Source organism: Tursiops truncatus, chromosome 20 (assembly GCF_011762595.2).
Source record: "Tursiops truncatus isolate mTurTru1 chromosome 20, mTurTru1.mat.Y, whole genome shotgun sequence".
NCBI lineage: Eukaryota > Metazoa > Chordata > Mammalia > Artiodactyla > Delphinidae > Tursiops > Tursiops truncatus.
In genome coordinates, this window is record NC_047053.1 from 33909255 (window position 1) to 33932084 (window position 22830).

At 55.3% G+C, this 22830-nt stretch overlaps 1 protein-coding gene across 10 annotated transcripts in view; it reads right to left on the minus strand.

Moving 5' to 3' along the window:
- ABCC3 (ATP binding cassette subfamily C member 3) overlaps nt 1-22200 on the minus strand; it is a 43451-nt gene extending 21251 nt beyond the window's left edge. For 2 of the 10 annotated variants that reach the window (XM_073797333.1, XM_033848178.2), the window contains exons 1-12: nt 22105-22145; nt 21256-21385; nt 9513-9689; nt 9046-9171; nt 8701-8838; nt 7749-7874; nt 7457-7518; nt 6648-6779; nt 5248-5439; nt 1963-2140; nt 1703-1864; nt 748-840 (exon numbers count right to left, since the gene is read on the minus strand). In XM_073797333.1, coding sequence (XP_073653434.1) covers nt 748-840; nt 1703-1864; nt 1963-2140; nt 5248-5439; nt 6648-6779; nt 7457-7518; nt 7749-7874; nt 8701-8838; nt 9046-9171; nt 9513-9689; nt 21256-21385; nt 22105-22130 — 1542 coding nt within the window. In that variant the 5' untranslated portion in view covers nt 22131-22145. Of the gene's footprint in view, nt 1-747; nt 841-1702; nt 1865-1962; nt 2141-5247; nt 5440-6647; nt 6780-7456; nt 7519-7748; nt 7875-8700; nt 8839-9045; nt 9172-9512; nt 9690-12942; nt 12967-20116; nt 20272-21255; nt 21472-22104 lie in introns of those variants that run through there. The other 8 variants (XM_033848179.2, XM_073797331.1, XM_033848180.2 and 5 more) reach the window with 8 other exon arrangements.
- Between the last annotated feature and the right edge of the window lie 630 nt (nt 22201-22830).

Genomic DNA, 22830 nt, shown 5'->3' on the forward strand with positions numbered 1-22830 from the left:
CCAGGGTGCAGCACGCCAAATCAATCTATTCGTTCACCCCAATTTATTGAGTGCCTATTATGTGCCAGGCCATGTGCTAGATGTAGGGCAGATAATGAAGAACAACTCAAGGCCCTGGCCGTCGTGAAGCTGACAGTCTGATGGGCGAGGTAGACAGGAAGCAAACAACCACCTGAATAAATGCTTACTAAATTATTACGCATACTCCGACGGGAGTTACAGGATTCTGGGAGAGAATAATGGGGTAGGGACTGGGAAATCAGAGTTTATGCTGGGAGGTGAAGGAAGGGAGGGAACTGGGCAAGGAAGGAAGGGTGAAGCACATTCCAGGGAACAGTACGTATGGTAGCCCAGAGGTATTCAGAGCTTGTTGATTTGGAGAAAAGAAAGGCCATACTGGATGAAACTTGGCCATATCCCAGGGGGTGAGGGATTGAAAGGTGAGCAGGGGCCTGGTGGGTGGCGGTAGGGAATTTGCCATTTATCCTATGTACAGTGGGAAGCTAGGGAAGACATCAGGAAATGTTTGCAAATAAATAATGAGCCTTGGTTCCTCAGCTGCAAAATGAGAATGTTTCTAAAACCCTCTCAGGGTTGGGGGCTAGAATAAGCTAAGGTTTGTGGAAGTGGCTTGGAGCCGTCCGTACTCGGTGAGCAAGGTAGTTGTAAAGCCCGGGTTAGTGACTGCTCTCCGCCGGGTACCTGGCCAAGGCTCCAGGCAGGAGCGGCGCAGTTGCTGGCACCCACCTGGAACGCACGCATTTTCACAGCCACGGCTCCATTGAGCGGAATCAGCAAGACCATGAGAGCGACTCCAGCCAGGACAGAGGGACCCAGGTTCTGAGGAGGCACAACAGATTGACTAGACAGACAGACAGAGTATATAGACAGAACCCAACAGGCAGAGGCCTATTGACCTGAAATGCAGGGAAGGGCAAGAAGCAAAAGATGGTGGTCAGCCAAACAGATGGACAGCAAAAAGCAGACACGCAGATAAAGCCAAAATGATGAAAACATTTGCAAAAACAGCCAGCCAGCAGATAATGGCAAGAGATAGGGACAAACAGGCAGACATAGAAGGGTGTCCAGACACACAGGAAGGCAAATACAGACAGGCAATGACAGTCAGAGTCACACCCACCTTGCCTCCAAGTCCCTCTTCCCTCCCCTGGGTTCTGTGAGAAGGATTATCACACAGGCCAGAAAGACACCAGCATCCTCACAGTCCTGTCCCCCACCCCTCTGCTGACCCAGAATAACCCTCTCTTTTCCCATCTGAAGGAAGGAGAAGGTCAGAGGAAGGGGGCAGAGATCAGGGTTCAAGAGTCACCTGCCAGGACTTCCCTGGTGGCGCAGTGGTTAAGAATCCACCTGCCAGTGCAGGGGACACGGGTTCGAGCCCTGGTCCGGGAAGATTCCCACACGCCGCAGAGCAACTAAGCTCATGAGCCACAACTACTAAGCCTGCACCCTAGAGCCTGAAAGCCACAACTACTGAGTCCATGAGCCACAACTACTGAAGCCCGTGCTGCGCAACAAGAGAAGCCACCGCAATGAGAAGCCCGTGCACCGCAAGGAAGAGTAGGTCCCGCTTGCCGCAACTAGAGAAAGCCCACGCGCAGCAACAGAAGACCCAACGCAGCCAAAAATAAATAATAAATTAATAAATAAACTTATTAAAAAAAAAAAAAAGAAGAGTCACCTGCCAGAGGAAGTACACTGCCAGGATCATCTGCAGGGGTGCTGACCACAGCAGGTTGATGAAGGGGACAACATCCATGAAGCGCTGGGCGTCCACTGACATGAGGTTAACAATTTCTCCCGCAGTGGACTCACGTTTGACTGAATTGGTGATGACCAGAGCCTGCAGGTGGACAGCAGGGTGATGGACTGGGCCCGCGAGTCTCTCCAAAGCTCCCCAGGGCTGGCCTCCCCAGCCCCCCATGCCCTGCTCCAGCTGACCTTCCTATAGATGACACCTATGATGCCGGTGCGAAACCTCAACCCCATCACAAAGATGCAGTGGTAATACTGGTGTAAGATCAGAGTCTGCGTCACGGAGCACACGAACATCAGCCCGGCCACCAGAAAGCCCCACCAGGCGGGGGCCGTGGGGTTTGAAATAAATCTGATCAGGACGCTGGAAGGTGAGGAGAGAGGCATGAGGGTGGGCAGGGCTCCCCCAGTCTACGCCCTCTACTGCTGCCCTCCCCTTTCCCCTCAGCCTCCACTGTGCCCCTGCCTCTGAAACCTCTCAGGGGGAGGCTGCCGGCCCTCCACACCCCCACCCAGACCAGGGGGACTTGGCGCAGAGCTGCCTCAAGCCCTCCACCCTTACTCCTTTCTGCCTCCACCTCCTTTCCTGCCTACCATGGCCCCCCGCCACCCACCCCTTTATCACCCTCTGGCCACCTGCCTCACCGGCCTGCCTTTCTTGCCTCCTTGGACCATGTGGCAGGAAGCAGTGCAACATGTCCATTGATTACACTTTCCTGCACCTTCTTCTGGGCTGCCGAGGGCTCTGAAGTCCACTGCGTGACCACACAGACCCTCGCCCCTCAAATCCACCCATCTCAATATCAGCGACCTCCCACGCCGCCCCGTGACCTTCTCCGGGGCCCTAATCTACTTCCTCTCCCGCAGTCCTTTTCACCTCTTATCCTCTCACCTGTCCTCACCCCCCACCTCTCTCAGCAGCTGCCCACTTAAATCTTCCCACTGAGAACTCCCCGCCAGCTACAAACTTCCCTGCAAACACTTGCCCTCTTCCTTTCGTCCTGCCTCAGGACAGGAGGCGTCCTTTCAACTTTCCACGCCGGGTCCTGCCCCCCAAGCCCTGGATCCCACCTGCCTCCTCAGGAACGTGTTTCGTCATTGGCCCCCTTTTTCTCCTGGTCTTCAGTATCCTCCTTTCCACTGGCAGCTCTGTGCCTTGGCTGACTGACATGACCAAGTCTCTTCCATGTTAGGACAAACCTCCCCTTGGCCCCATGGAGCAACCTCCATAGTCATGGCCAGGCTTCTTCTGCTGTGGGTTGGGTGTAACTCCCCAAAAGACATTTCAAGTCATAACCCCTGGTACCTGTGCATGTGACCTTATTTGGAAACAGGGTCTTTGCAGATGTAATCAAGTTAAGATAAGGTCCTATTGGAGTAGGGTGGCCCATAATCCAGTGACTGGTGTCTTTATAAGAGAAAAGAGAGGGAGGTTTGCACACAGAGACACAGAGGCAGACAGACAGACAGACAGACACACACACACAGGAGGATGCCATGCAAAGATGGAGGCAGAGATCGGAGCGATGAGTCTCTAGGCCTAGGAATGCCAAGGACTGCCAGCCCCACCAGCACCTGGGAGGCGTGGAACAGATTCTCACTCAGAGCCTCTAGAAGGAACCTACCCACTGACACTTTGATTTCAGACCTCTGGCTTCCAGAACTGTGAAAGAATACATTTCCATTTTCAGCCACCCAGTTTGTGGTACTCTGTTACCCTAGAAAACTAAGAACCTTTATAGGAAGTTTCTAGACCTCCACTGGCCCCGTCTCCACTGCAGAAACCCTATTCTCAGGCCCTTCCCCTGTGTCGCAGCCTCTGTTCCTGGCAAAGTCACCCACAAACTCCACGTTGCCTTCCTCAGGCTCTATTTTACTGGTCAACTTGCTTCACTGGACACCACGCCTTCCCCCATAAGGGTTCTCTGTGCCCTGCTCCACAATCTGGGTTCTTTTCCCCACTTCGTCCCCCCACACTAGTCTTCTGCTCACCCATACCTGTCAGAATGCCCTAGGGCTCTGTCTGGGGCCTCTGCACGGGCTCTCTGGGAGAGGTTAGCCAGATATGGGACCCTGGGCTTCCACCCGATGCCTCTGCAAATGTGATCTCCAGCTAGCTGGGAATCTCCAGCAACTCAGGTCCAAAATGGCCAAGATGCCCCTCACCTCCTTGCCCAGGGCCCAGGTCTCTCTTCCTGCTGAGTTCACCATCTCAGCAAAAGGTCCATCATCCTCCAGCTACCCAGGCCAGAACCCAGGTCACCTTTTCCCCTCCCTCTCCCTGGCACCAACACTCATTTCCAGAGAGTAGCTCCTGAATCCTTTCTCATTCCTGACCTGGACTTTCCTTGGACCTGGTTGGCCCACTTCCATGTGGCCACCCTGCCCTGCCTCCCCCACACTCCTGGCAGGGGATCCTTCCAGAATGAAAACCAGACACCCCTCCCTGGCTTCAAATCTTTCAAGGATTTCTTTAGCTCTCCCTCCCTCCCTTTGTTGTCCTGCCCCTCACTTTGGTCACCCACACCCCCGCCACAGCATTCAGAAGTACCTGGAGTTCCTGAGTTATGCTGTTTCAGGCCTTTGTGACTTTGCACCTTCCCCTCCTTCCTCACCTAGTCAGCAAATTGCCTGTCTTTCCAAACTTGATAAGCTCTCTGGCTGGCAAGTGTACCCTGCCCCTTCCCAGGCTGGCTTCCTTGCTCCTCTGGGGTTTTTTCAGACACATAAGTACACCTCCGCCCACACTGTGCTCTAATAGATTTACATATTGGTTTCTCCCACAAGACTTTAAGACCATATCTTAGTTATCTTTGTATACCTAGTGTCTGGCACCAGGGGGCTCAAAATATGTTCACCTGGGGGGACCTGGGGGCTCAAAATATGTTCACTGAATGAATGAATGCACAAATGTATGATTGGAGGGCCAAAGGATTGAGGGCTCAGCTGCTAGCTCCTTCCCATCCCCTCATTTGAGAGCTCTTTCTAGCCCAAGCCACTCACGTGATAGATGGCGGAGCCTATCAGCTGGAAAGAGCATCGCAGATGGAGTTCAGAGCCCTGGACTCAAATCCATCTTTCCCAGCTGTGTACCCTTGGCCAAGTCACTTCACCTCTCTGAGTTCCTATTTCCTCATTTTCTGGATTGTTTTTCGTTTTTCTGCTTCCTCGTTTGTAAAACGGGAAAAGGGCACCTCTCTGTAGGATTGTCAGGAGGATTTAAAGAGAGAATGTATGTTAATGTATACATCAGGGTACCTGGCAGTTGTACTTAGTCCAGATAAGTTGGATGTAAATGGGGAAATGAGGTGCAGAGGCTCTGCCACTCGCCAAAGGTCGCACAGAAAGTGGGGATAGCCCCTTCGGTTCCTGGTCTGGGGCTCTTCTCTCTACCCATTGTCCCCGAGGCCGGCCAGCCAGCCAGCCCCTTGCCCCGGGAAGGGCTGCGTGGGAGGGAGCGTGGAGAGAGACCTCAGCAGCTGTGGGTTGATGAAGGACAGCAGGTCCTGGACCAGCTTGAAGCACATGCTGAGGAGGAAGCTGGAGCCAAAGGTGGCCATCAGGGCCCGCAGGAAGGGGGGCTCCCGGGCCTGGGGCCGGCCCCCCAGCAGCACCTCTCCCTCGCTGGACAGTCTCTTCCCAGAAGCCTCCGCAGCCTGGTGTCTGGTCCGGGAAGGAAGGAGCAGTGGGTAGGAATGGGCACATGGGCTCCGTGAAGCCAAGGGCCACGGGGGCTGGGGAGGACCAGGTAGGAGGGGGAGCTCTTCGCTGGCTCTCAGAACTGGGAGGGGGAAGGACAATGAGACTTTCCAGCTGAGAATCCCCAAGTGTCTTCAGGTGCTAGAGGATATATGAAGGGGTGCCTTAACTGCTCCTCAAGGACTATACACCCAGCAATTCCCAACCTGTGGCCCTCTCCATGCCCCGCCCAGGGCTAGCTCCAGGAGGATGCTGACAAGAAGGGAGACATGGCCAGGGCTGGCTAGTGCCTAGTCACTGGCAAGCTGAGCAGGGAGGGAGTGGAGGCGGCATGGAGGGACAGAGAGGGGGTGCAGCAGGCAGCCTGGGGGCCATTAGGTCTTCCAGAGGCTCCAAGCCATGAGCCCAAGGCACTGCTGAGCAAGTCCATGTCCCCGGTTCCTTCACAGCCAGTCGGCCATCAGAGGCTCAGGCGGAACCAGCATGGGATTTCTGGGCCCCAGGTTGCGGGTGGAAGGGGTTTCGGTCCTGGGGGGCGGGGCGGGGGAGGACGTGGGTGAAGAAGGGCTCAGAGCCTCAGCTTCCTTGGCTGGGTAGTCGGCCACAGACAGGCTGCCAGCGGGCAGGCCCTTAGCCACAGGGTCATCTCTTCCAGCCACTGCCTCCACGCAGGAAGCAGGATTGAGAGGGGGCGCTGGCCTCAACTTTCCTCCCCCAGCCCCTTCCCCTCCTGAGGGAAGTCCCTGGCAGGGCAGGGCAGTGGTGAGCGCTGTGGGGCCAGACGGCCGGGTGTGGATTCTGGCTTTGCCACCACCAACTAGGGGACCTTGGGTGCCTCATCAAACCTCTGTGCCTCAGTGACCTCATCCGGAACACAAAGGCAACAGAACCTGCACAGTAGCTGTCGGAGATTAACCGCGTTAGTCTGCACGATGAGGACAATGCCTGGGACGGCGTAAGTGCTACGAAAGTGTCAGCCATCCTCCAGCATCAGTAGCGCTGGGAGAGCTGACCCCGGCCTGAGCTGCCCACCCCAGGGCCACCTGCACCTGCTCTTCTCCCCACGCCCAGCCATGATCTCCTGGGTCTACCAGCCTCGCCTGCAGGAGACCTGGGCTGTATGAAGGGGTGGGGGTAGGGGGCGCGGGGACGGGGGAGGAGGGGCGCCTCACCGCGCCGCCCGCTCTTGCTGCTTCTTCCTCTCCTCCAGCAGCCTCTGCACCACCACATGGGAGCGGTCCTCCTTGTTCAGGCACCAGAGGTCCCACTCCTCCAAGGGCCGCCGGTAGCCGAGGATGGCCAACCTGGAGTGGACAGGCAGCACCAGCCTGGGTCAGAGCTTAGCAGCCTGGGGACAAGGGTCTCCAGAGAGGAGGGTGTCCCTAGGGAGCTGTGGCCAAGGAAAGTGTTCCTTTATTCGCACAGTGAGCAGGATGGGGGTCACTGCCTCCTACCCCAAGTTCCTACTCCCAGCCCTTTCTCACTCCTTCCCAGATGCCCCACTGACTCCTGGGCACTGATGACAAAATCCATGCTGGCCGCGGCCCTGGGGGATGACAAGGCCTGCTGGATGGAGCCCCAGCTCGAGGAGCCTCCTCAGTACAACATGGTTGACGGGCTGTCACCCAGGTCACAGACACAATTCTGCTCTAGCTGCTCTGAGGGGCGCCCAAGGAATGACAGCTGCAAGCTTCTCCCTGACCAAAGAGCTGGGAACTAACGGTCTCCTTCTAGGACCCTAGGCCTGTCCCCACGGCCTGGAGACACAGGTCTGGCCTGTGCCCTGGGATCAGAACTGGACCAGGACCGGCCTCTGTACTCAGCCCCCAGCCCACCCTCGCCTGCCCCACGCCCGCTGGGGTTCACAGCTCCTCAGGCCCCTGGACTCCTGGCCTGCTCCCCTTCCTCTTTCTCATCCCCCAACTCTCCGTCCCCATTCCGCCTCCCCTGGGCCCCCAGGCTTGGGGAAGAGCCAACTCACTTTGTAAACCACCAGAAAGACAGGCGGGAGAGGAAGCCAGCTCCGGCCTCAGGGCAGGGGTTCTAGAAGGTGCAAGAGTGGGGCAGGGGACATCAGGAGGGCACACCACCCTCTCTAGGCAGAGCAGAGGGAGGAGGGTGCCCCGTTCCTTCCTGCTCCAAGTCCCAGTGTGCACACTGTGGAGGTGACATGAAGATGGAATGAACTGGAAGGGATGGGGAATGCTGGTGAGGGCTGGGCTGAGGGGTGGGCTGTGGCACCCCCACCCCCACCCACCTCCATTAAGACTCACGGGGTCGATATTCTTGGGGGAGAAAAACGGTGGCTTCTCCCTGGAGCACGAGAGGACGAGGGCAGAGAGCACCAGGGCAAAGTAGATATAGAAGGTGGTGAAGCGGAAGGGGTCTGAGATCTTGCCCTGGGGGAGAAAGGAGAGCAGCATCAGAGCTTGGGAAGCCCTGGGCCTGCAGCCCTTGCCCCAAGGAGTCCTTTGGGGCACCAGACCCCTCTGGGGTAGAAGTCAGCAAAAGTGGGTACCTGGGTCCCCCTGCCCAGAGGCTTCTGAGAGACGGGAAAGGTCATAGGGGGTCCACTGTCCTGTGGAGACTTGCCCTGCTCATCTACATCACCTTGTCTAACCCTCCCTAACAGGTAGGAAATCTCATGATTCTCAGTCTGCGATTGAGGAAATGAGACTCTAGATGACTCAGGAATTTGCCCAAGATCACAAGGAGTAAGTGGGTTGTTCCCAGCCTGCGCGCCTATGAATATACTTGACTGCCTCCTCTTGAGATGGAGAAACGGAGACACTAGATTGATCCCCAGTGTTCCTACCACGCCCGCGCACCACTGAAGATCCAGAGGAAGGCCAGGAACTGAGGGAGGTGGGAAAAAAGGGAGAACAAGACGACGGGATTCCAGGAAACCCAGAACCGTTCGTGTCTGCGCACCTGCTCTCACTGAACGGACATCATACTCGGTGGTGGCTGCTACGTTCCCACGAACAGCCAACAATGGCTGCATCTTGCTGCATTCCCCTGGGTTACAACGGTCCTCACCCGGCTCACCAGTCTGCTTCTCAGCAGAGGTACAAGAAGTAGGGAATGACACAAAAAGGACTGAACAGCGGAGGAGGGAGCCGGGGAGGGGCAGAAGAGAGGAGCCTGGGACCCAGCAGTGACCTTGAGCTCTGGGGACAATCCCTAGACAGCAGGGGACCTGGCAGGTTCCTCTCTTCCGCTTACCTGTGCCAAAGCTGAAAGGATCTTGGAACGGAAGGGGATGATGCCACAGACCACACACAGGAACCAGAAGGTGACGAGGACCCCCGAAGACCGAAGCCCCTGCAGCCGCTCATACTGGATCAGCAGGGTGGCCAGCAGCTGTGCAGGGAGGGCAGGGGAGGCTGGGCCGGAGCACGCACATCTGGACCTGCCTCCATTCCTCCCCATGCCACATGGCCATACGTTTCTGGGGTTACCCACTCCTAAGGTGTCCAGCCTTCTCCTCAGAGCCCACGGTTCCCCCATCACAATCCCACAACCCACTGGAGATCCTCCCCAACCCAGATTCCCTGGTCCCACACTGACCATGGTGACCCCCACCACCAAGGGGGTGACAAAGAAGATGGGGGCAGGGGCCCAACCGTGGACCAGGCCATGGAAGGAGTAGAAGAGGTCAATCCAGGAGACACACCACAGCAGGACGCCCAAGGCCTATGAACAGGGCACATGTTGGGGCCTCCATCCCCAAAGAAAGGGATGGTCCCCACTGGGGAGGAGCCTTTGCTCCTGAAACCAACAGACCTGCCCAGGTTTGCCCCCAAGGGCTGGGCTGGGCACTGGCCAGAAGCTTCTCCAGGGTGGGGAGCGCATTGCTGGAGAACTTGACTGAACTTCCCCAAGCAGAGACTATCTGAGCCCAACTGGCAGGCTGAGCACAGGGAGGGTGAGGCTGGGGAACCCAGACCAGTCCCTGAGGGTGGGGAAAGGGACCCATTAAAAGGAGACTCTCCTAGGTCCTGGTCCCACCCGCAGGAGAGCCCTGAGCCGCTGACCGTCTTGAGCCTAGAGAGGCGAGAGAGAACGATGTAGCCTTGGTGGCGGTGCCGCAGGTAGAACAGGTAGCAGGGCAGGGCAGCCCACAGGTAGACGCAGGGGACCCAGGCCAGCACGGAGTTCTGGAAGCAGGGAGTGAAGTCCGGGCTGTCTGTGTGCACGGACAGATTGGAGTCCTGGGGACAAAGAGAAGAATTCAGGGGCAGCCTGTGCAGCCCTGGGCTCAGGCTCCAGGGAGGGGGCTGGGCCAGAGAGCTGCCCCATGCGCTCCGGGGGTCAGAAGGTGTGTGAATATGAAGGTCTAACTGTGCAAACCAGCAGGCATTGTCCCGAGTGTGAGCTCTTCCAGGAGGCTAAGGGCGCTCCATTTCCTCATATTTTCTCTCTGTCTCTCTAACTGATGTCTAATTTAAGCACAATAGACTGCACCCATTTGAAGTGCACAATCCAGTGAGTGACAGTCGTACACACCTGCAGAACCGCTCCCGCCATAAAGATGGAGAATAATCCACCGTTCCACGAGTTCCTTCGTGCCCCTCTGCGGCCCATCCCTCCCAGGCAAACACTGGTCTGCTTTCTGTCGTTCTAGATTTCCGCTCTTTTATTTTAAATTAATTTTTAATTTTATCAAAGCAATATATGCACAGGGTTGAAGAGCCCACTTTCCCTCTAAGGCTCTCCCAGGGAAGGGATAGGGAGCCTCTCTGAGCTTTCGTTGCCTCTCCTTTAAACTGGGGGCAGCCATCCCTGCCCCACCTACCTCCTCAGTGGGTGTGAACTCAAAGGAGCAAGGGGATGTGGAGAGAGCTTTGTAAACAAAGCTGGGGTGACCAACCGCCCCAGTTTGCATAGAACTGCCCTGGTTCTAGCACTGACAGTCCCGTGTCTTGGGGAACCACTGAGTCCAGACAAGACCGCTTTTTGTCTTTGCACCTAAGAACTTTTCTGGAAAGAGATGGGGGAACACATTCAAACACATATTTTACCAAGACGTTCCCTCAAGGCCACCGATGAACTAATCTTTTTTTCCCTTCTTGCAAAGTATTAGACTGTCTTTACAGAAACTCATAAGATATAAACAACTAAAAAAAAAAAAGGGACTCTCCTGGTGGCGCAGTGGTTAAGAATCCACCTGCCAATGCAGGGGACACAGGTTCGATCCCTGGTCCAGGAAGATCCCATATGCTGCGGAGCAACAAAGCCCATGCGCCACAACTACTGAGACAGCGTTCTAGAGCCCGCGTGCTGTGACTACTGAGCCCACGTGCCGCAACTACTGAAGCCCGTGTGCCTAGAGCCCGTGCTCCGCAACTAGAGAAGCCACCACAATGAGAAGCCCACGCACCGCAACAAAGAGTAGCCCCTGCTCGCTGCAACTAGGGAAAGCCTGCGCGCAGCTACGAAGACCCAAGGCAGCCAAAAAAAAAACCCAAACCTCACCCACAATCCCATCCACCTAGAGACAACTCAACACCAGAAGATAGAACCCTCTACCTTCTAACCGCCAGTTTAAATAATTGTCATTTTTATTTTTGTCAAAGTTATAACATGCACATAATTCTAAAGGTACATGAAAAGAAAATGGTACCCTGCCTCATCACTCCCCACCCCTAGTTTCACTTTCCAGGGGTAAGTATGTTCAAATATGCTAACTTGTTCTGGTAGCTACTTCCATGATTTTTGCTTTTAATATCGTTACATGACCTACCACTATTTGATAATCACTCTTTTCTTTTGTTCTGAAAGTTAAAGCTGTACCTCTCTTACATTCTCTCCACTTGAACTTCCTCAACTTTCCATGTAGAAACATAACAGGCTTTTGTTAAATAAATATTCACAGTTCACACTTTTTTGACTATATAAATGTTGTTCACTACGACTGGCTCTACGCCTTTCAATACCTGTGTGACCTTAGGCAAGACGCTTGACCTTCACCTCTCTGGGGCTTAGTTTCTTCCAGGGTAACACTGAGATGATAACATTTCCCACGAGGCCCCTCCCACCTGGCCCCTCAGCCATCAGCCTAGCCCAGGCCCCCACCTCTTCCCGAGCAATTTCCACGGGGTTCTGGTCTCTTCCCTTCCATGCCCTATGGGCCCAGATGGCTGCCCACACTCTCCTGGTCTTCCCCTTCCTCCCTGGTCTTTCCTTCTAAGTCTCCTTACCGGTTCCCCTGCTTGGCATCAGAGTGCCCCGGAGCTCAGTCCTTTCCTCTTCTCCATTTCCTTTTCCATTTGCACTTACCCCCAGGGCAATCTCTTCCAGTCTCACCTACATGCCAACGACTCCCAAGTTTATCTCTCTACCCCATCACTCTACATATCCCCAACTCTAAATCCGACTGCCGACTGGACATCTCCACTTTACACATCGTACAAGAGCCTACAAGGCCCCTCACAGCGTCCCTTCCCGCCAACCTGTGACCTCTCTCATCGCCTCTCCTACATCACTCCAGCCAGTGGCCTCATTGCTATTCTTGAACATAACAGGCGTGTTCCTGCCTCAGGGTCTTTGCACTGGCTGCTCTGTCTGGAACGTTCCTCCCTTAGACATCCATAAGTCTTTCTTTCTGATTGAGGCCTAGGCTGACCACCCTGTTTCATATTTCACTTGCACCTTACCCCCAGCATTCCCAGTCCACTCCCTTAACCTTTCTCTGCTTTTTCTTTTCCCTATACCTACCACCTTCTAACATGCTACATAATTTAGAAATTTATTATGTTTTCTCTCATCTCTTTCTGCTGGCATGTGTGTTTCTTGAAGGAAAGAATCTTATTTCATTATTGATGTATCCTAAGTACCTAGAGCAGTGCCCGGCACATAGTAGGTGCTCAGCAAAAATTTGCTTAAATTACTTAAACATTTGTTGAATAAATGAATAAACAAAAGGATAATCTTACACCCTGCCCCTAAACCTTCAGTGGCTTCCTACTGACTAGAAGACAAAGTCTAAGCATGGCATTCAAGTCCCACAACTGGCCTTGAACTATCTATCTACCTACCTATCTATCTATCTATGTGAACTATCAAACTATCTATGTGCCTGAGTTATCCCACCTTAAGAAAATATTTCATGGAGTGGTCTGCACACCCTGCTTCCCTTTCCTCAGCCTACCCTCACTCTTTAATCCCATCTGAGTCAGCCCTCTGCCTCCAAAGCACCTGCCCATGGCTGCGAGATTCCTGAAAGGCAGCGTTGTGCCCCTTGCCTCATGGCCCCAGACCTGCAAGGGCTCCTGCTGCCCCTGGAGCCAAGTGCAAGCACCCCTCCTTGCCTTCCCACTGCTCCCGTCCCCCACTGCCAGACTCACTTCACTCTAAATCTGCTCTGAGAGTCTCACTCCTACACCTTCGCTCAGCCTGGTCCCTATTTCTTCCACTTGTCAAGATCCCTACAGGGAAGGGTGGTGGGCCCGGCTTAGGACCCACCTCTCCCATCTTGAGCACGCTTCCTGCTCTGAAGTCAGCACCTAACGACGGAGCCGCCTTCTGGAGTACGTCTTCCACTTGATGACGCTCTGATAAAGGCCTGCTATGAGCCAGGCAGCGGGGGGAGGCACACTCGGAACAGACCCGTCCCTGCCCCTGGGGAGCATGAGGTCCAGGTACATGCTTCTTTGGGGCGTTTCACTCAAACCCCGGAGGGCAGAGGTTGTACTGTGTACATCTTGAATTCTAGAGCCGTGTACTCAGTAGTCGCTCAAGCAATGCGAGCCTAGGACCAGAAGACTCTTGCTGAGCGCTGGGCGCATGGCCCTGGGCTGGGCACAGGGTCACAGAGAGGCACTGGGCACATGGCCCTGGGCTGGGCACAGGGTCACAGAGAGGGGTTACTCTGTAGGCCTGATCACGCTGCACCAGGAGAGAGGAGACAGGTGCCCTGGCCCATATTGTTTTCCTCTTTAAAACATTTCTGGGCTCCCCTGGTGGCGTAGTGGTTGAGAGTCCGCCTGCCGATGCAGGGGACACGGGTTCGTGCCCCGGTCCGGGAAGATCCCACGTGCCGCGGAGCGACTGGGCCCGTGAGCCATGGCCGCTGAGCCTGCGCGTCCGGAGCCTGTGCTCCGCAACGGGAGAGGCCACAGCAGTGAGAGGCCCGCGTACTGCAAAACAAAAACCCACATTTCTTAGCCAAGTATAGTATACTTACAGAAAAGTACACACAGCTTAAGTATACACCTCAGTGAATTTTCACACACTGAACACGCCTGTGTAACTAGAACTAGAATCAAGGAACAGGACGTTGCCAACCCCCAGAAGCCCCTGTTGTGCCCCCTCCAAACCACTCCTCATCCCAGAAGAACACTGCTCTGAGTTCCAACAACATGTGATTTTGCCCGCGTGGGACCTTCCTATAAAGGAAATCACACATTTCCTGGGTCTTTCATGTGTGGCTTCTTCTCTCCGCACTGCGTTTGGGGGTGTCATCCCTGGCGCTGAGTGTGAGTGTGGATTCTCCCTCCCCATTTCTGCTCCTGGTCCATTGTATGAATGGACCCATGCACTTATCCATTCCACCGTCAAGGGGCAGCTGCACCCTGCTTTAATGCTTGGCAAGCCCGTTAATCCCATCCACTTAGTTGCCATCCAGATAGCTGGCCCAAGGCCACCCCCAACTCTGACCATCTGGTCTTCGGGTCTGGAGTGAACTGCCAACCTCTCTGGGCCCAAGCTGAGCTTCACCTCCTACAGAAAGCATTTCTGGGGCACCCCAGCCGCCAGCGGGCTTTTCCTTGCTTTATTTTGTATGTTCTCAACAGCCTGATAAGTGACTATCAGCTGAGAGTGAGCAACACCCCTTATGTTTCAGTAGCATTTTATTATAGCACTTACGTGGTCATTATTCCAAAAGAGAAGACGACGAACAATGTTAGGCAAAAGAAAAGGCAGGCTCCCCCTGCTCTGGCAACAGGTCCAAGGACACCTGGCAGCTGGGACGGACACCCAGGCCTCGTGGCACCGAGCTGGGGTCTCTCCCACCCTGTGCTGCTTGGACCTGCACCTGTGAATACATCCTCTCTCTACAGCAACGTGAACCCTTCAGGATAGACACTGGGCCCTACTCTTATTCCTCTCCTCTCCTGCCCCGCAACTTCCAGCTCCCAGCACAGGGCCAGGTATGAGGAACAGCCCAGATTGACCTTGTGAGTCAAGGTCTGTGCGTTGACAGACAAGGGAGAGAGTGTATAGGTAGACGGGAGCCTGAGTTCAAAGGCACAACCAGGAATCACCACTTTCACTGGGTCAGGGTCAGGGCTCTCTGAGGCAGGCAGGGAGTGGTCCCGAGGAGAACCAAACCCTGATGCAGAGGACCCAGCGTGGGCTGCCTCTTTGGAGACTTCATCTCCCTGAACCTCAGTCTCCACACTAATGGGAGTAATGACAGCATCCCAGCCAGCTCCCCGCAAGGGGGGAGAATGAACAGCAAAGCACCTTGACTCCAATAGGACAACACTGGAGGAAGCAGGTGACTGAGCAGAGGCTGCCGGGACCTTGTTTTGGTTTCATAAACAAGTTCCACTGTGGCAACAGTCAAGAGGTCTTGGGAGGACCAGATGACGGCTTTGACCCACAGGGAGATCCGGCCTGGGCTCCTTTCCTTCAGATACGCATGTCCCAGCTGGGCAGAGCCCTCTCCAGGAGACAGCGGGTACCTGTCCTTGCCTGTGTCCTTAGACTATTTACCTCAGACTGCTCGCTAGGACAACGACGGGACACGTCACGCACAACGTGTTCAGAACGGAAATCCTGCCCGTCCCCCCTTCTCCAACCTGCCCACCTTGATGCAGGGCAATGCTTTCCTTCTCCCAGAATCCTCTGAGTCATCCTTTTTTTTTTTTGCGGTACGTGGGCCTCTCACTGTTGCGGCCTCTCCCGTTGCGGAGCACAGGCTCCGGACGCGCAGGCTCAGCGGCCATGGCTCACGGGCCCAGCTGCTCCGCGGCATGTAGGGATCTTCCCAGACCGGGGCACGAACCCGCGTCCCCTGCATCGGCAGGCGGACTCTCAACCACTGCGCCACTAGGGAAGCCCTCTCTGAGTCGTCCTTGATTCTTTCTCCTTCTCTCACAGCCCACACCCAACCTTTTAGCAAATCCTGTCCACTCTACCTTCAAATTATTAGGCTGAACGATATGAAAGGGCTACATTCAACTCTTTTTAATCTATAAAAAGGCATCTTCATTTGGATCTCCCCGATACATCCGGGATACGACGGCTTCTCTCCACCCCACACTCTCACATGGACTGTGGCGTCGCGCCTTCTCTGGCCTCCCTGCTTCCACGCCCGCAGCTTGCCTAGCGGTCTCCTCCAGCACAGCAGCGGGAGGCAAGTCCTCATGAAACCTAAGCCAGACGTCTTAGTGATGCACCATGTCACTTCTCCGGTTAAAACCTGCCAAGGGCTCCTCATTTCACTCATAGTAAAAGCCAAAGTCTCCAAGGGGGCCTCGAGACCCTCATTATCTGCTCCCCTGTCTCTCTGACCTCAGCTTCCCCGCTCCTCTCTCTCATTCCACCTGCCTCCTGGCCTCAGTGTGGTTCCCAAATGTCAGGCCCGTGCCTGCCTCAAGCCAACAGTGCTGTGCCTCGTGCCCTGGTCACCTGCAAGCTTGTGCTCGGACCTCACCTTCTCGTGGAGGTCCACCCTGACCTTCTTAATGAAAACTGGAACTGTAAGCCCCATCGTGCTCCTGCATCCCCATCCCTGCCGGCCTGTCCTATTTTCCCCATAGCCCTTATCACTTTCTAGGATAGTATATAATTGAATTATTTCTCATGTTTATCGTTTTTCTGTCCTCTCTCACTGGAATATGTGTTCCGTGAGGACGGGTTTGCTCTGCTGACCAGCGTACTCCCCATTGCCTAGAACAGTTCCTAGCACAGACACAGCACTCCCATGCATTTGTTGAACAAAAGAAAGAAAGAATGAGTGAACAAATAAATGAAAGTCACCCTCCAAAGCCCACTTCTGCAGCTGTATGCCCAGGAACTCGGGATGCTCTCTCTTTGACACCAAGGCATGTGAGGGGCTCTCTGACCCAAACAAAGCTAATTGTAAATGACACAGTTGGTGGAGGTCACTTCCTGGACCCCATGATACTCCCTGCAATCCCACAGAACCCGATGGGTGACCCCTTCTCAAGCCACTGGCCCCCAATTCCCATTCCGAAGAACAGGCAGCGGCACGCTCCGAGGGCCCACAGCCCCTCCCCCACTGCCACCCACACAGTTTCCATGGCAACAACAGCTACCTTAATAACGTGATTAAACAGCTGGATGGGGCTGATAAGGTCTGGCACCCAGAATGGACCACACAGCAGGGGCCCCTTCATAGGCACCAAGACTGAAATCCCTGCAGACCCCAGCAGGGGGCAGGTGGCTGTAAGGACCCCAGAGCTCTCTGCCCCAGCTGGGCCACAGCGCCTTCAGGGACTTCCCAGCCCCTGGGGCCCCAGGCTTGTTGATAGCCTCTGTCACGAGAAGAGTAATGACTTCCTTAATCCTGTGGGGCGGGGAGAAGGGATCAACTGACAAGTTCATTTATCTCAGCAGAAATGGAGGTGCAGAAAGGGCAAGGGCCTGTTCACATGTGCTGCGGCTTTCGGAAGGGCCTGGGGGTGGGGGTGGGGGCAAAAGCCTGGCTCACAGCCTGGCCTGCGCGTCTGCTTCTGAAAGGGGCCTTGCCAGCCATTAACAGCTTTGCTTATTTGAACACCACTGTGTTCCAAGATTATTATTTAATGTTCACACCAGCTGAGACTCGTGGCTGGAAAGTGACTGGCCCCAGTTCACCTGGGCTGACGCCAGGACTTGAACCCAGGCCGTGTAGCTCCAGATTCCCAGTCCCCGTTAGGGCTCCAACATGACAGCCCACCTTGGAGACAGAACACATGTGTCCAGATCATCTGAAATATTAAAAATCTTTCGGCCATACAGCCTGCCCTCAAATCACCTCTTTGCTGCAGTTCTTTTCATAGAGCTCAGGGGAAGGGTTGCCATCACGGGGTAACAGACTAGCTGGCGAGCCAACTAGTGGGAGCTGGCTCACTAGCTGTGGGAGCCACTGGACTAGAAACCTGAGTATCTAGTTAGAAGGAGAAATCCAAGGCAGGGTTAGGCCCCTGTTAGCACCCACCCCCAGCCCAGCACCACCACCTGGCCCCAGCACTGGAAACAGGAACAGCTCCAGGTGGGGCAGGGGAGGGGCCCCATCACACAGCAGTGGCACATCCAAGTCTCACCCCCTCTCTCAGGATCCTGCTGCACCTGTTGCCCCTGGGACAGCCACACCAGGGAGGGGTGGACACAACTCAGGTGCTCTGATCCTGCCTCCTGGGCGGGTCAGCTGGCAGGCCCCGCTGGGATCTCCCTCCCTGGCTGGCCCCACGCTCCAAGACCATTTCCTGGTCAGGGGACCAGCAGGCGGGCTTGGCAAAGTGCCCTCCCAAATGCCACTTCCTTGACTCACTTCCTTTCCTAAGTCTCCAGCCCTCCAGACCAGGTCCAGGGCAGTCGGGGAGCAGTAGGGCTTGGGAGAGGTCAGCCTAAGGCCGCAAGGGACAAAATCTTTCTTCCAGAAGCCAGAAGCTCAGAGGCTCAAAGTGGTCTAGCACCAGCTTTGTTGCCCCAGATGGGATGGAGAGAAGGGATTCTAGTGGTCCTGGCCTGGCAGGGAGGACTGGGTTCCTGGTGGGGGTGGGGTTTGGTGTCCAGGAGGCTGAGGGGTATCTGCCTCTTACCCACCGGCCTAACCTCAGGGGCCCTGCTTCTGCCAGTTTTTTGGTTAGGACCTTTGGATTTCTGAGCCGAGTCAGCCTCCCAGGAACTTCCTGGAGCCCGTCAGATGAAAACTAATTCTGCAAACAGGTCAAGACCTCCCGAGGGCAAACAGCCCCAGGCCCTTCCTCTGTGAACTCTCTTCACCACTGGTGCTGCCCAACTCCATTGCTCAGAACGGAGTAATCCTCCAGGCAGGGGGCAATGAGGTGCAGCAAAGGGACACTTCCAACTTCTTTGTTCTAGAGGCATCTCTGGCTCCATGATGGCTGGGCTGTTTGATCACAGTTCATTCTCTTGCAATTTATTTCCCATGAAACTCCCAAGCATAATCAGAGATGTTGGTATTCCACCCCAAAGTGGGTAGAGGTAAGAGAGAGAGTCAAAGAAAGGATAAGTCACTCACTCAGTACACAGTGTGTGTGTGTGCATGTCCATGGGTCCCCTGGGGCTCCTGCCCTCACATTTAGCTGGGGCTGAGGTGGGTGGATTTAGCCACAAATTCCCCAGCAAACAGCTGAAATGGGAGCCCATGGCCCAACAGCCATGCCAGCCCCTTTTTTGTAGGTCTTCCCAAACCTAACACCTCCTTCTAACCTCATATCTCTTTCTCTTTATTCCTCTTCCCAGGAATATCATGACCTGTCACCAACAGAGAGTTTTAAGTTCTCAAATCATTTCACATTCCCTATCTTATTTGATCTCCACAACAGTCTTGTGAGGTAGTTAAGAGATGGGTTATTTCCCCATTTCACAGATGGAAAAACTGAGGCTGTGAAGATGAGCTAGCAAAAAAGCCTTGGTAGGGACTTCCCTCGTGGCGCAGTGGTTAAGAATCCACCTGCCAATGCAGGGGACACGGGTTCAAGCCCTGGTTCAGGAAGATCCCACATGCCGCGGAGCAACTAAGCCCGTGCGCCACAACTACTGAGACTGCGCGCCACAACTACTGAGCCCATGCATCACAACTACTGAGCCTGCACTCTAGAGCCCATGAGCCACGACTACTGAAGCCCGCGCGCCTAGAGCCTGTGTTCCACAACAAGAGAAGACACTGCAATGAGAAGCCTGTGCACCGCAACGAAGAGTAGCCCCCGCTCGCCGCAACTAGAGAAAGCCCACGCACAGCAACGCAGCCAAAAATAAATAAATTAAAAAAAAAAAAAGGCTTGATAGAGTAAACGAGTGGCCCAGAGGGGCCTGAATCATGTCCCCCTCCCCTACCTTTTCACCCTTGGCTCAGGTATCTCCTGGCTTCCCTGAACTACTTCCAACAAGGTGGGTCACCCACAGGCCCCTAAGATAAAAGGTTCAGGGCCAAGTATACCTGAATAATATACAATGAAAAAGAGACGCAAACTAGCACAGCAGCAATGAGTAGCCCTGAACTCCAGGCCTTTGGGGTAACTGAGTTAGAGCTAAAGTTATAGCTCCAGCCTCTGGGCTTCAGACCCTGCCTCCCTTGTTTCAGCTCTGCAAACCCTCAGAGGATGAGCTGGGAACCTTCCTGGTTTCTTCCCACTCCACCTCCAGTCACCAGCCACACTGGGTACAGCCTGGAACAGCTTTCAGGAGCCAAGAAGATAATGTGGAAGATGGAAGGTGCTTAGACGTTGAGGTCGGGAAGAGGAGTGGTCAGTTCCCTTGTCATTTGAGGTATCCACGGTAGACAGTCATCCCTTGGACCTAACATAGCCGAGCCTCCCATGGACCCTGAGGTTCTCCGAGGAGGGACACACAGCTCTTGAGCAACAGGAAGTTCAGGCTCGGGGAGTCCGGAAGCCCAGATGTTCACAGTCAGGCACTGGCAAAGTTGGAGCCATACCTCAGGGTCCTGTTTCCCAGTCCAGCACTCCGTAGCTGACTGTCATGTGACCTTGACAAGTCCATTCCTTCAGTTTCCCCAGCTCTGTGATGAGGGGCAGGGCCAGCTGCTCCAAGCCCCCAAGCTCTGACACTCGATTCCACAGTATCATGGAAGGGTAGAACCAAAGGATCTCTAAGCAGAGAACAGGGAGGGAGTCCTGAGTTCCCCAACTCCCGGTCCCTCGAAGCCTGTCCCTGGACAGTCCTAAGCTCTCAGGGTTAACTGTCCACCCAGGAACAGGGGGCCCTTGCACTTGAGGCTTGGGCACATCTGCCCCCTTAATTTACAAGTCCTGCGCCTGACCACCTCGGACACTGCGACCACGCTGTAGCCACATCAGCCAGGCTCAGGTGGCAGTGAGAGGAAGTCTACTCTTGAGCCAAAGGGACAAACTCTGGACGCTGGCAGCATGTGACCAGGCCAGGCTGGATGACAGACGGGGCTCCTGTGGCGACAAGGGCAGCCTCAGAGAAGTTGCACCATCTCTGATTAACCATTTAGTGACCCAGAGAATAACAGAGATCCCTGGGCTTCCCTGGTGGCGCAGTGGTTGAGAGTCCGCCTGCCGGTGCAGGGGACACGGGTTTGTGCCCTGGTCCGGGAAGATCCCACATGCCGCGGAGCGGCTGGGCCAGTGAGCCATGGCCGCTGGGCCTGCGCGTCCGGAGTCTGTGCTCCGCAACGGGAGAGGCCACAACAGTGAGAGGCCCGCATACAGCAAAAAAAAAAAAAAAAGAGATCCCCAAAGATATTTTTTACAGGTATTCCATTGCCCCACATTTCAAAAATTCATGTAACCCCCCTCAGTACAGCCCAAACACAGCCCAAGAGTGGGGTTCCTGACTGTATACACACACTTATGTACACACATGGGCACACACACATGCACACACAGCCACACAAGCACCCACCCATGGGTAACACACACTGGGCACACACAACACCAAGCACATATGTACAAATACTTGAAATGGCAAAAAGATGTAGAGATTGGGATTCTGAGGCCCTGGATTTGAGACCAGCCTATGCTGGGCAGCCCCCGGACGATCACCGACAAGCCCCTTGAATCTGAGCTCATCTATGAAATGGAGACGCACCACCACTTGCCTCCCAGAGCTGCAGTGATGGTCACGGGAGCTGCTGTGAGTAGATTCTGAAGGCTGTAGGAAGCTCTTGCGCTGTCTGCATGGACCGCACTCACTATGCTGGGGGTCTGGACTCAGCAGCCTGAAAAGTAGCCTGATGTCTTAGGAGGGACTTGGCGTGTGCGTGAAAAGGCCTGCTTTTCTATCCCAGCTCTGCGCTCCTCTAACTGGCTGACTTTGAGCAAGTCTCTAGGCCTCGCCTTCCCCATCTGTAAACGGAGAGGGTGGGACCAGGAAATCCTGCTATCCTATACCTGTAAGGGCCTGCCTGCAGAGTGAGGTCTGCCTCTCCTTCCTGAGGCTGGTGCAGTGAGGATCACCTCCTCTCTGGTGGCTCTTGCCCAGAGGAAAGAAGGAACCTCTCCCAAGCAGGCAGGAACCGTTTAAGAAGGGGGAAGCCCAGTGGAGCCAGGCTCCCAAAGCACCTGGTTGACCGGCTGTGGGAGTGGGCATCCAAGTCCTAGTCTACGGGGCAGGCGCTGAAGTATCATCAGGATCTAGTAATGGGGAAATGCCACTTCTGCACCCTGCGGCCAGCCCCAGACAGGGACTGCGGTGAGGCGGCAAGTGCGGGCACCTTCTGAATTCAGGGTGCCACCCACCAAGCCCTCCAGGAGCCTAGTACTTGGCTTTCCCAGGCTCTCCCACGTGGCTGGGGAGGACAGGGCAGGTCCTGAAGGCCACTAGGGACCTGGCTCTGGGCGGCGCCACCAGGCCCCCTCCTGGCATCACATCGCTCCCTCCCCGGGTCTGTCTAAGGGCTCGCCGGTGCGCGCCTTCAGTACCGGGACACCTCCTTACCCAGAACTTGGAGCCGCACAGAGCATCCATGGGGCCGGAGCTCGGCCGCGAGGACAGCGAGCACGGTCTCTACCAGCCCGGGGGACAGACCTAGACCCCGCCCAGAGCCGCCTCCAGCCCCGCCCTCCGCCCCGGCCCGCCCCTCCAAGCCCTTCCCCCAGGCCCTTTGGGTCGAATTGAGACAGCGCCTCTAAGAAACTGCGGTTCCCGGACGGATTTTGGGACAGTGGCGGTGGGCCATTGACACAGTGACAAGCCCTTCGGGTGGCCACTGGGCCGCGCCGGAGAGGTGCCCCGGAAAGATGAGGCTGATAGGGCTGGAGCAGGGTCTGTTTCCAAGGGACACACCCCCCTTCCCACCGCGCACGACTCTGCGGGAAGTGGGGGGCGGGTGGCCCCCAGGAGTCTAGGGATATGAAAAGGGACTTAGCAAGACTCCCTCCGTGAATAAATCCTTGTCACGTTCATCTCTGAATGTCAGTCTCCCCATCTGTGAAATGGGAAGAGCTGTGTGCCCAGAAAATCCAGAGGCTACCTCTGCCCCACAAGTTGTCCGGGAACTGGCAGACACCAACACAGAAAGTGCGTGTGTGTGTGTGTGTGTGTGTGTGTGTGTGTGTGTATACACCTAAGGAGGGGGGATGGGAGGGGGTCCCAGCATCATCCAGATGGTGGCTTCCCATGATCCTCTTAAACTGCTGCCTGCCTGTGGTTCTGTCCCTCCCT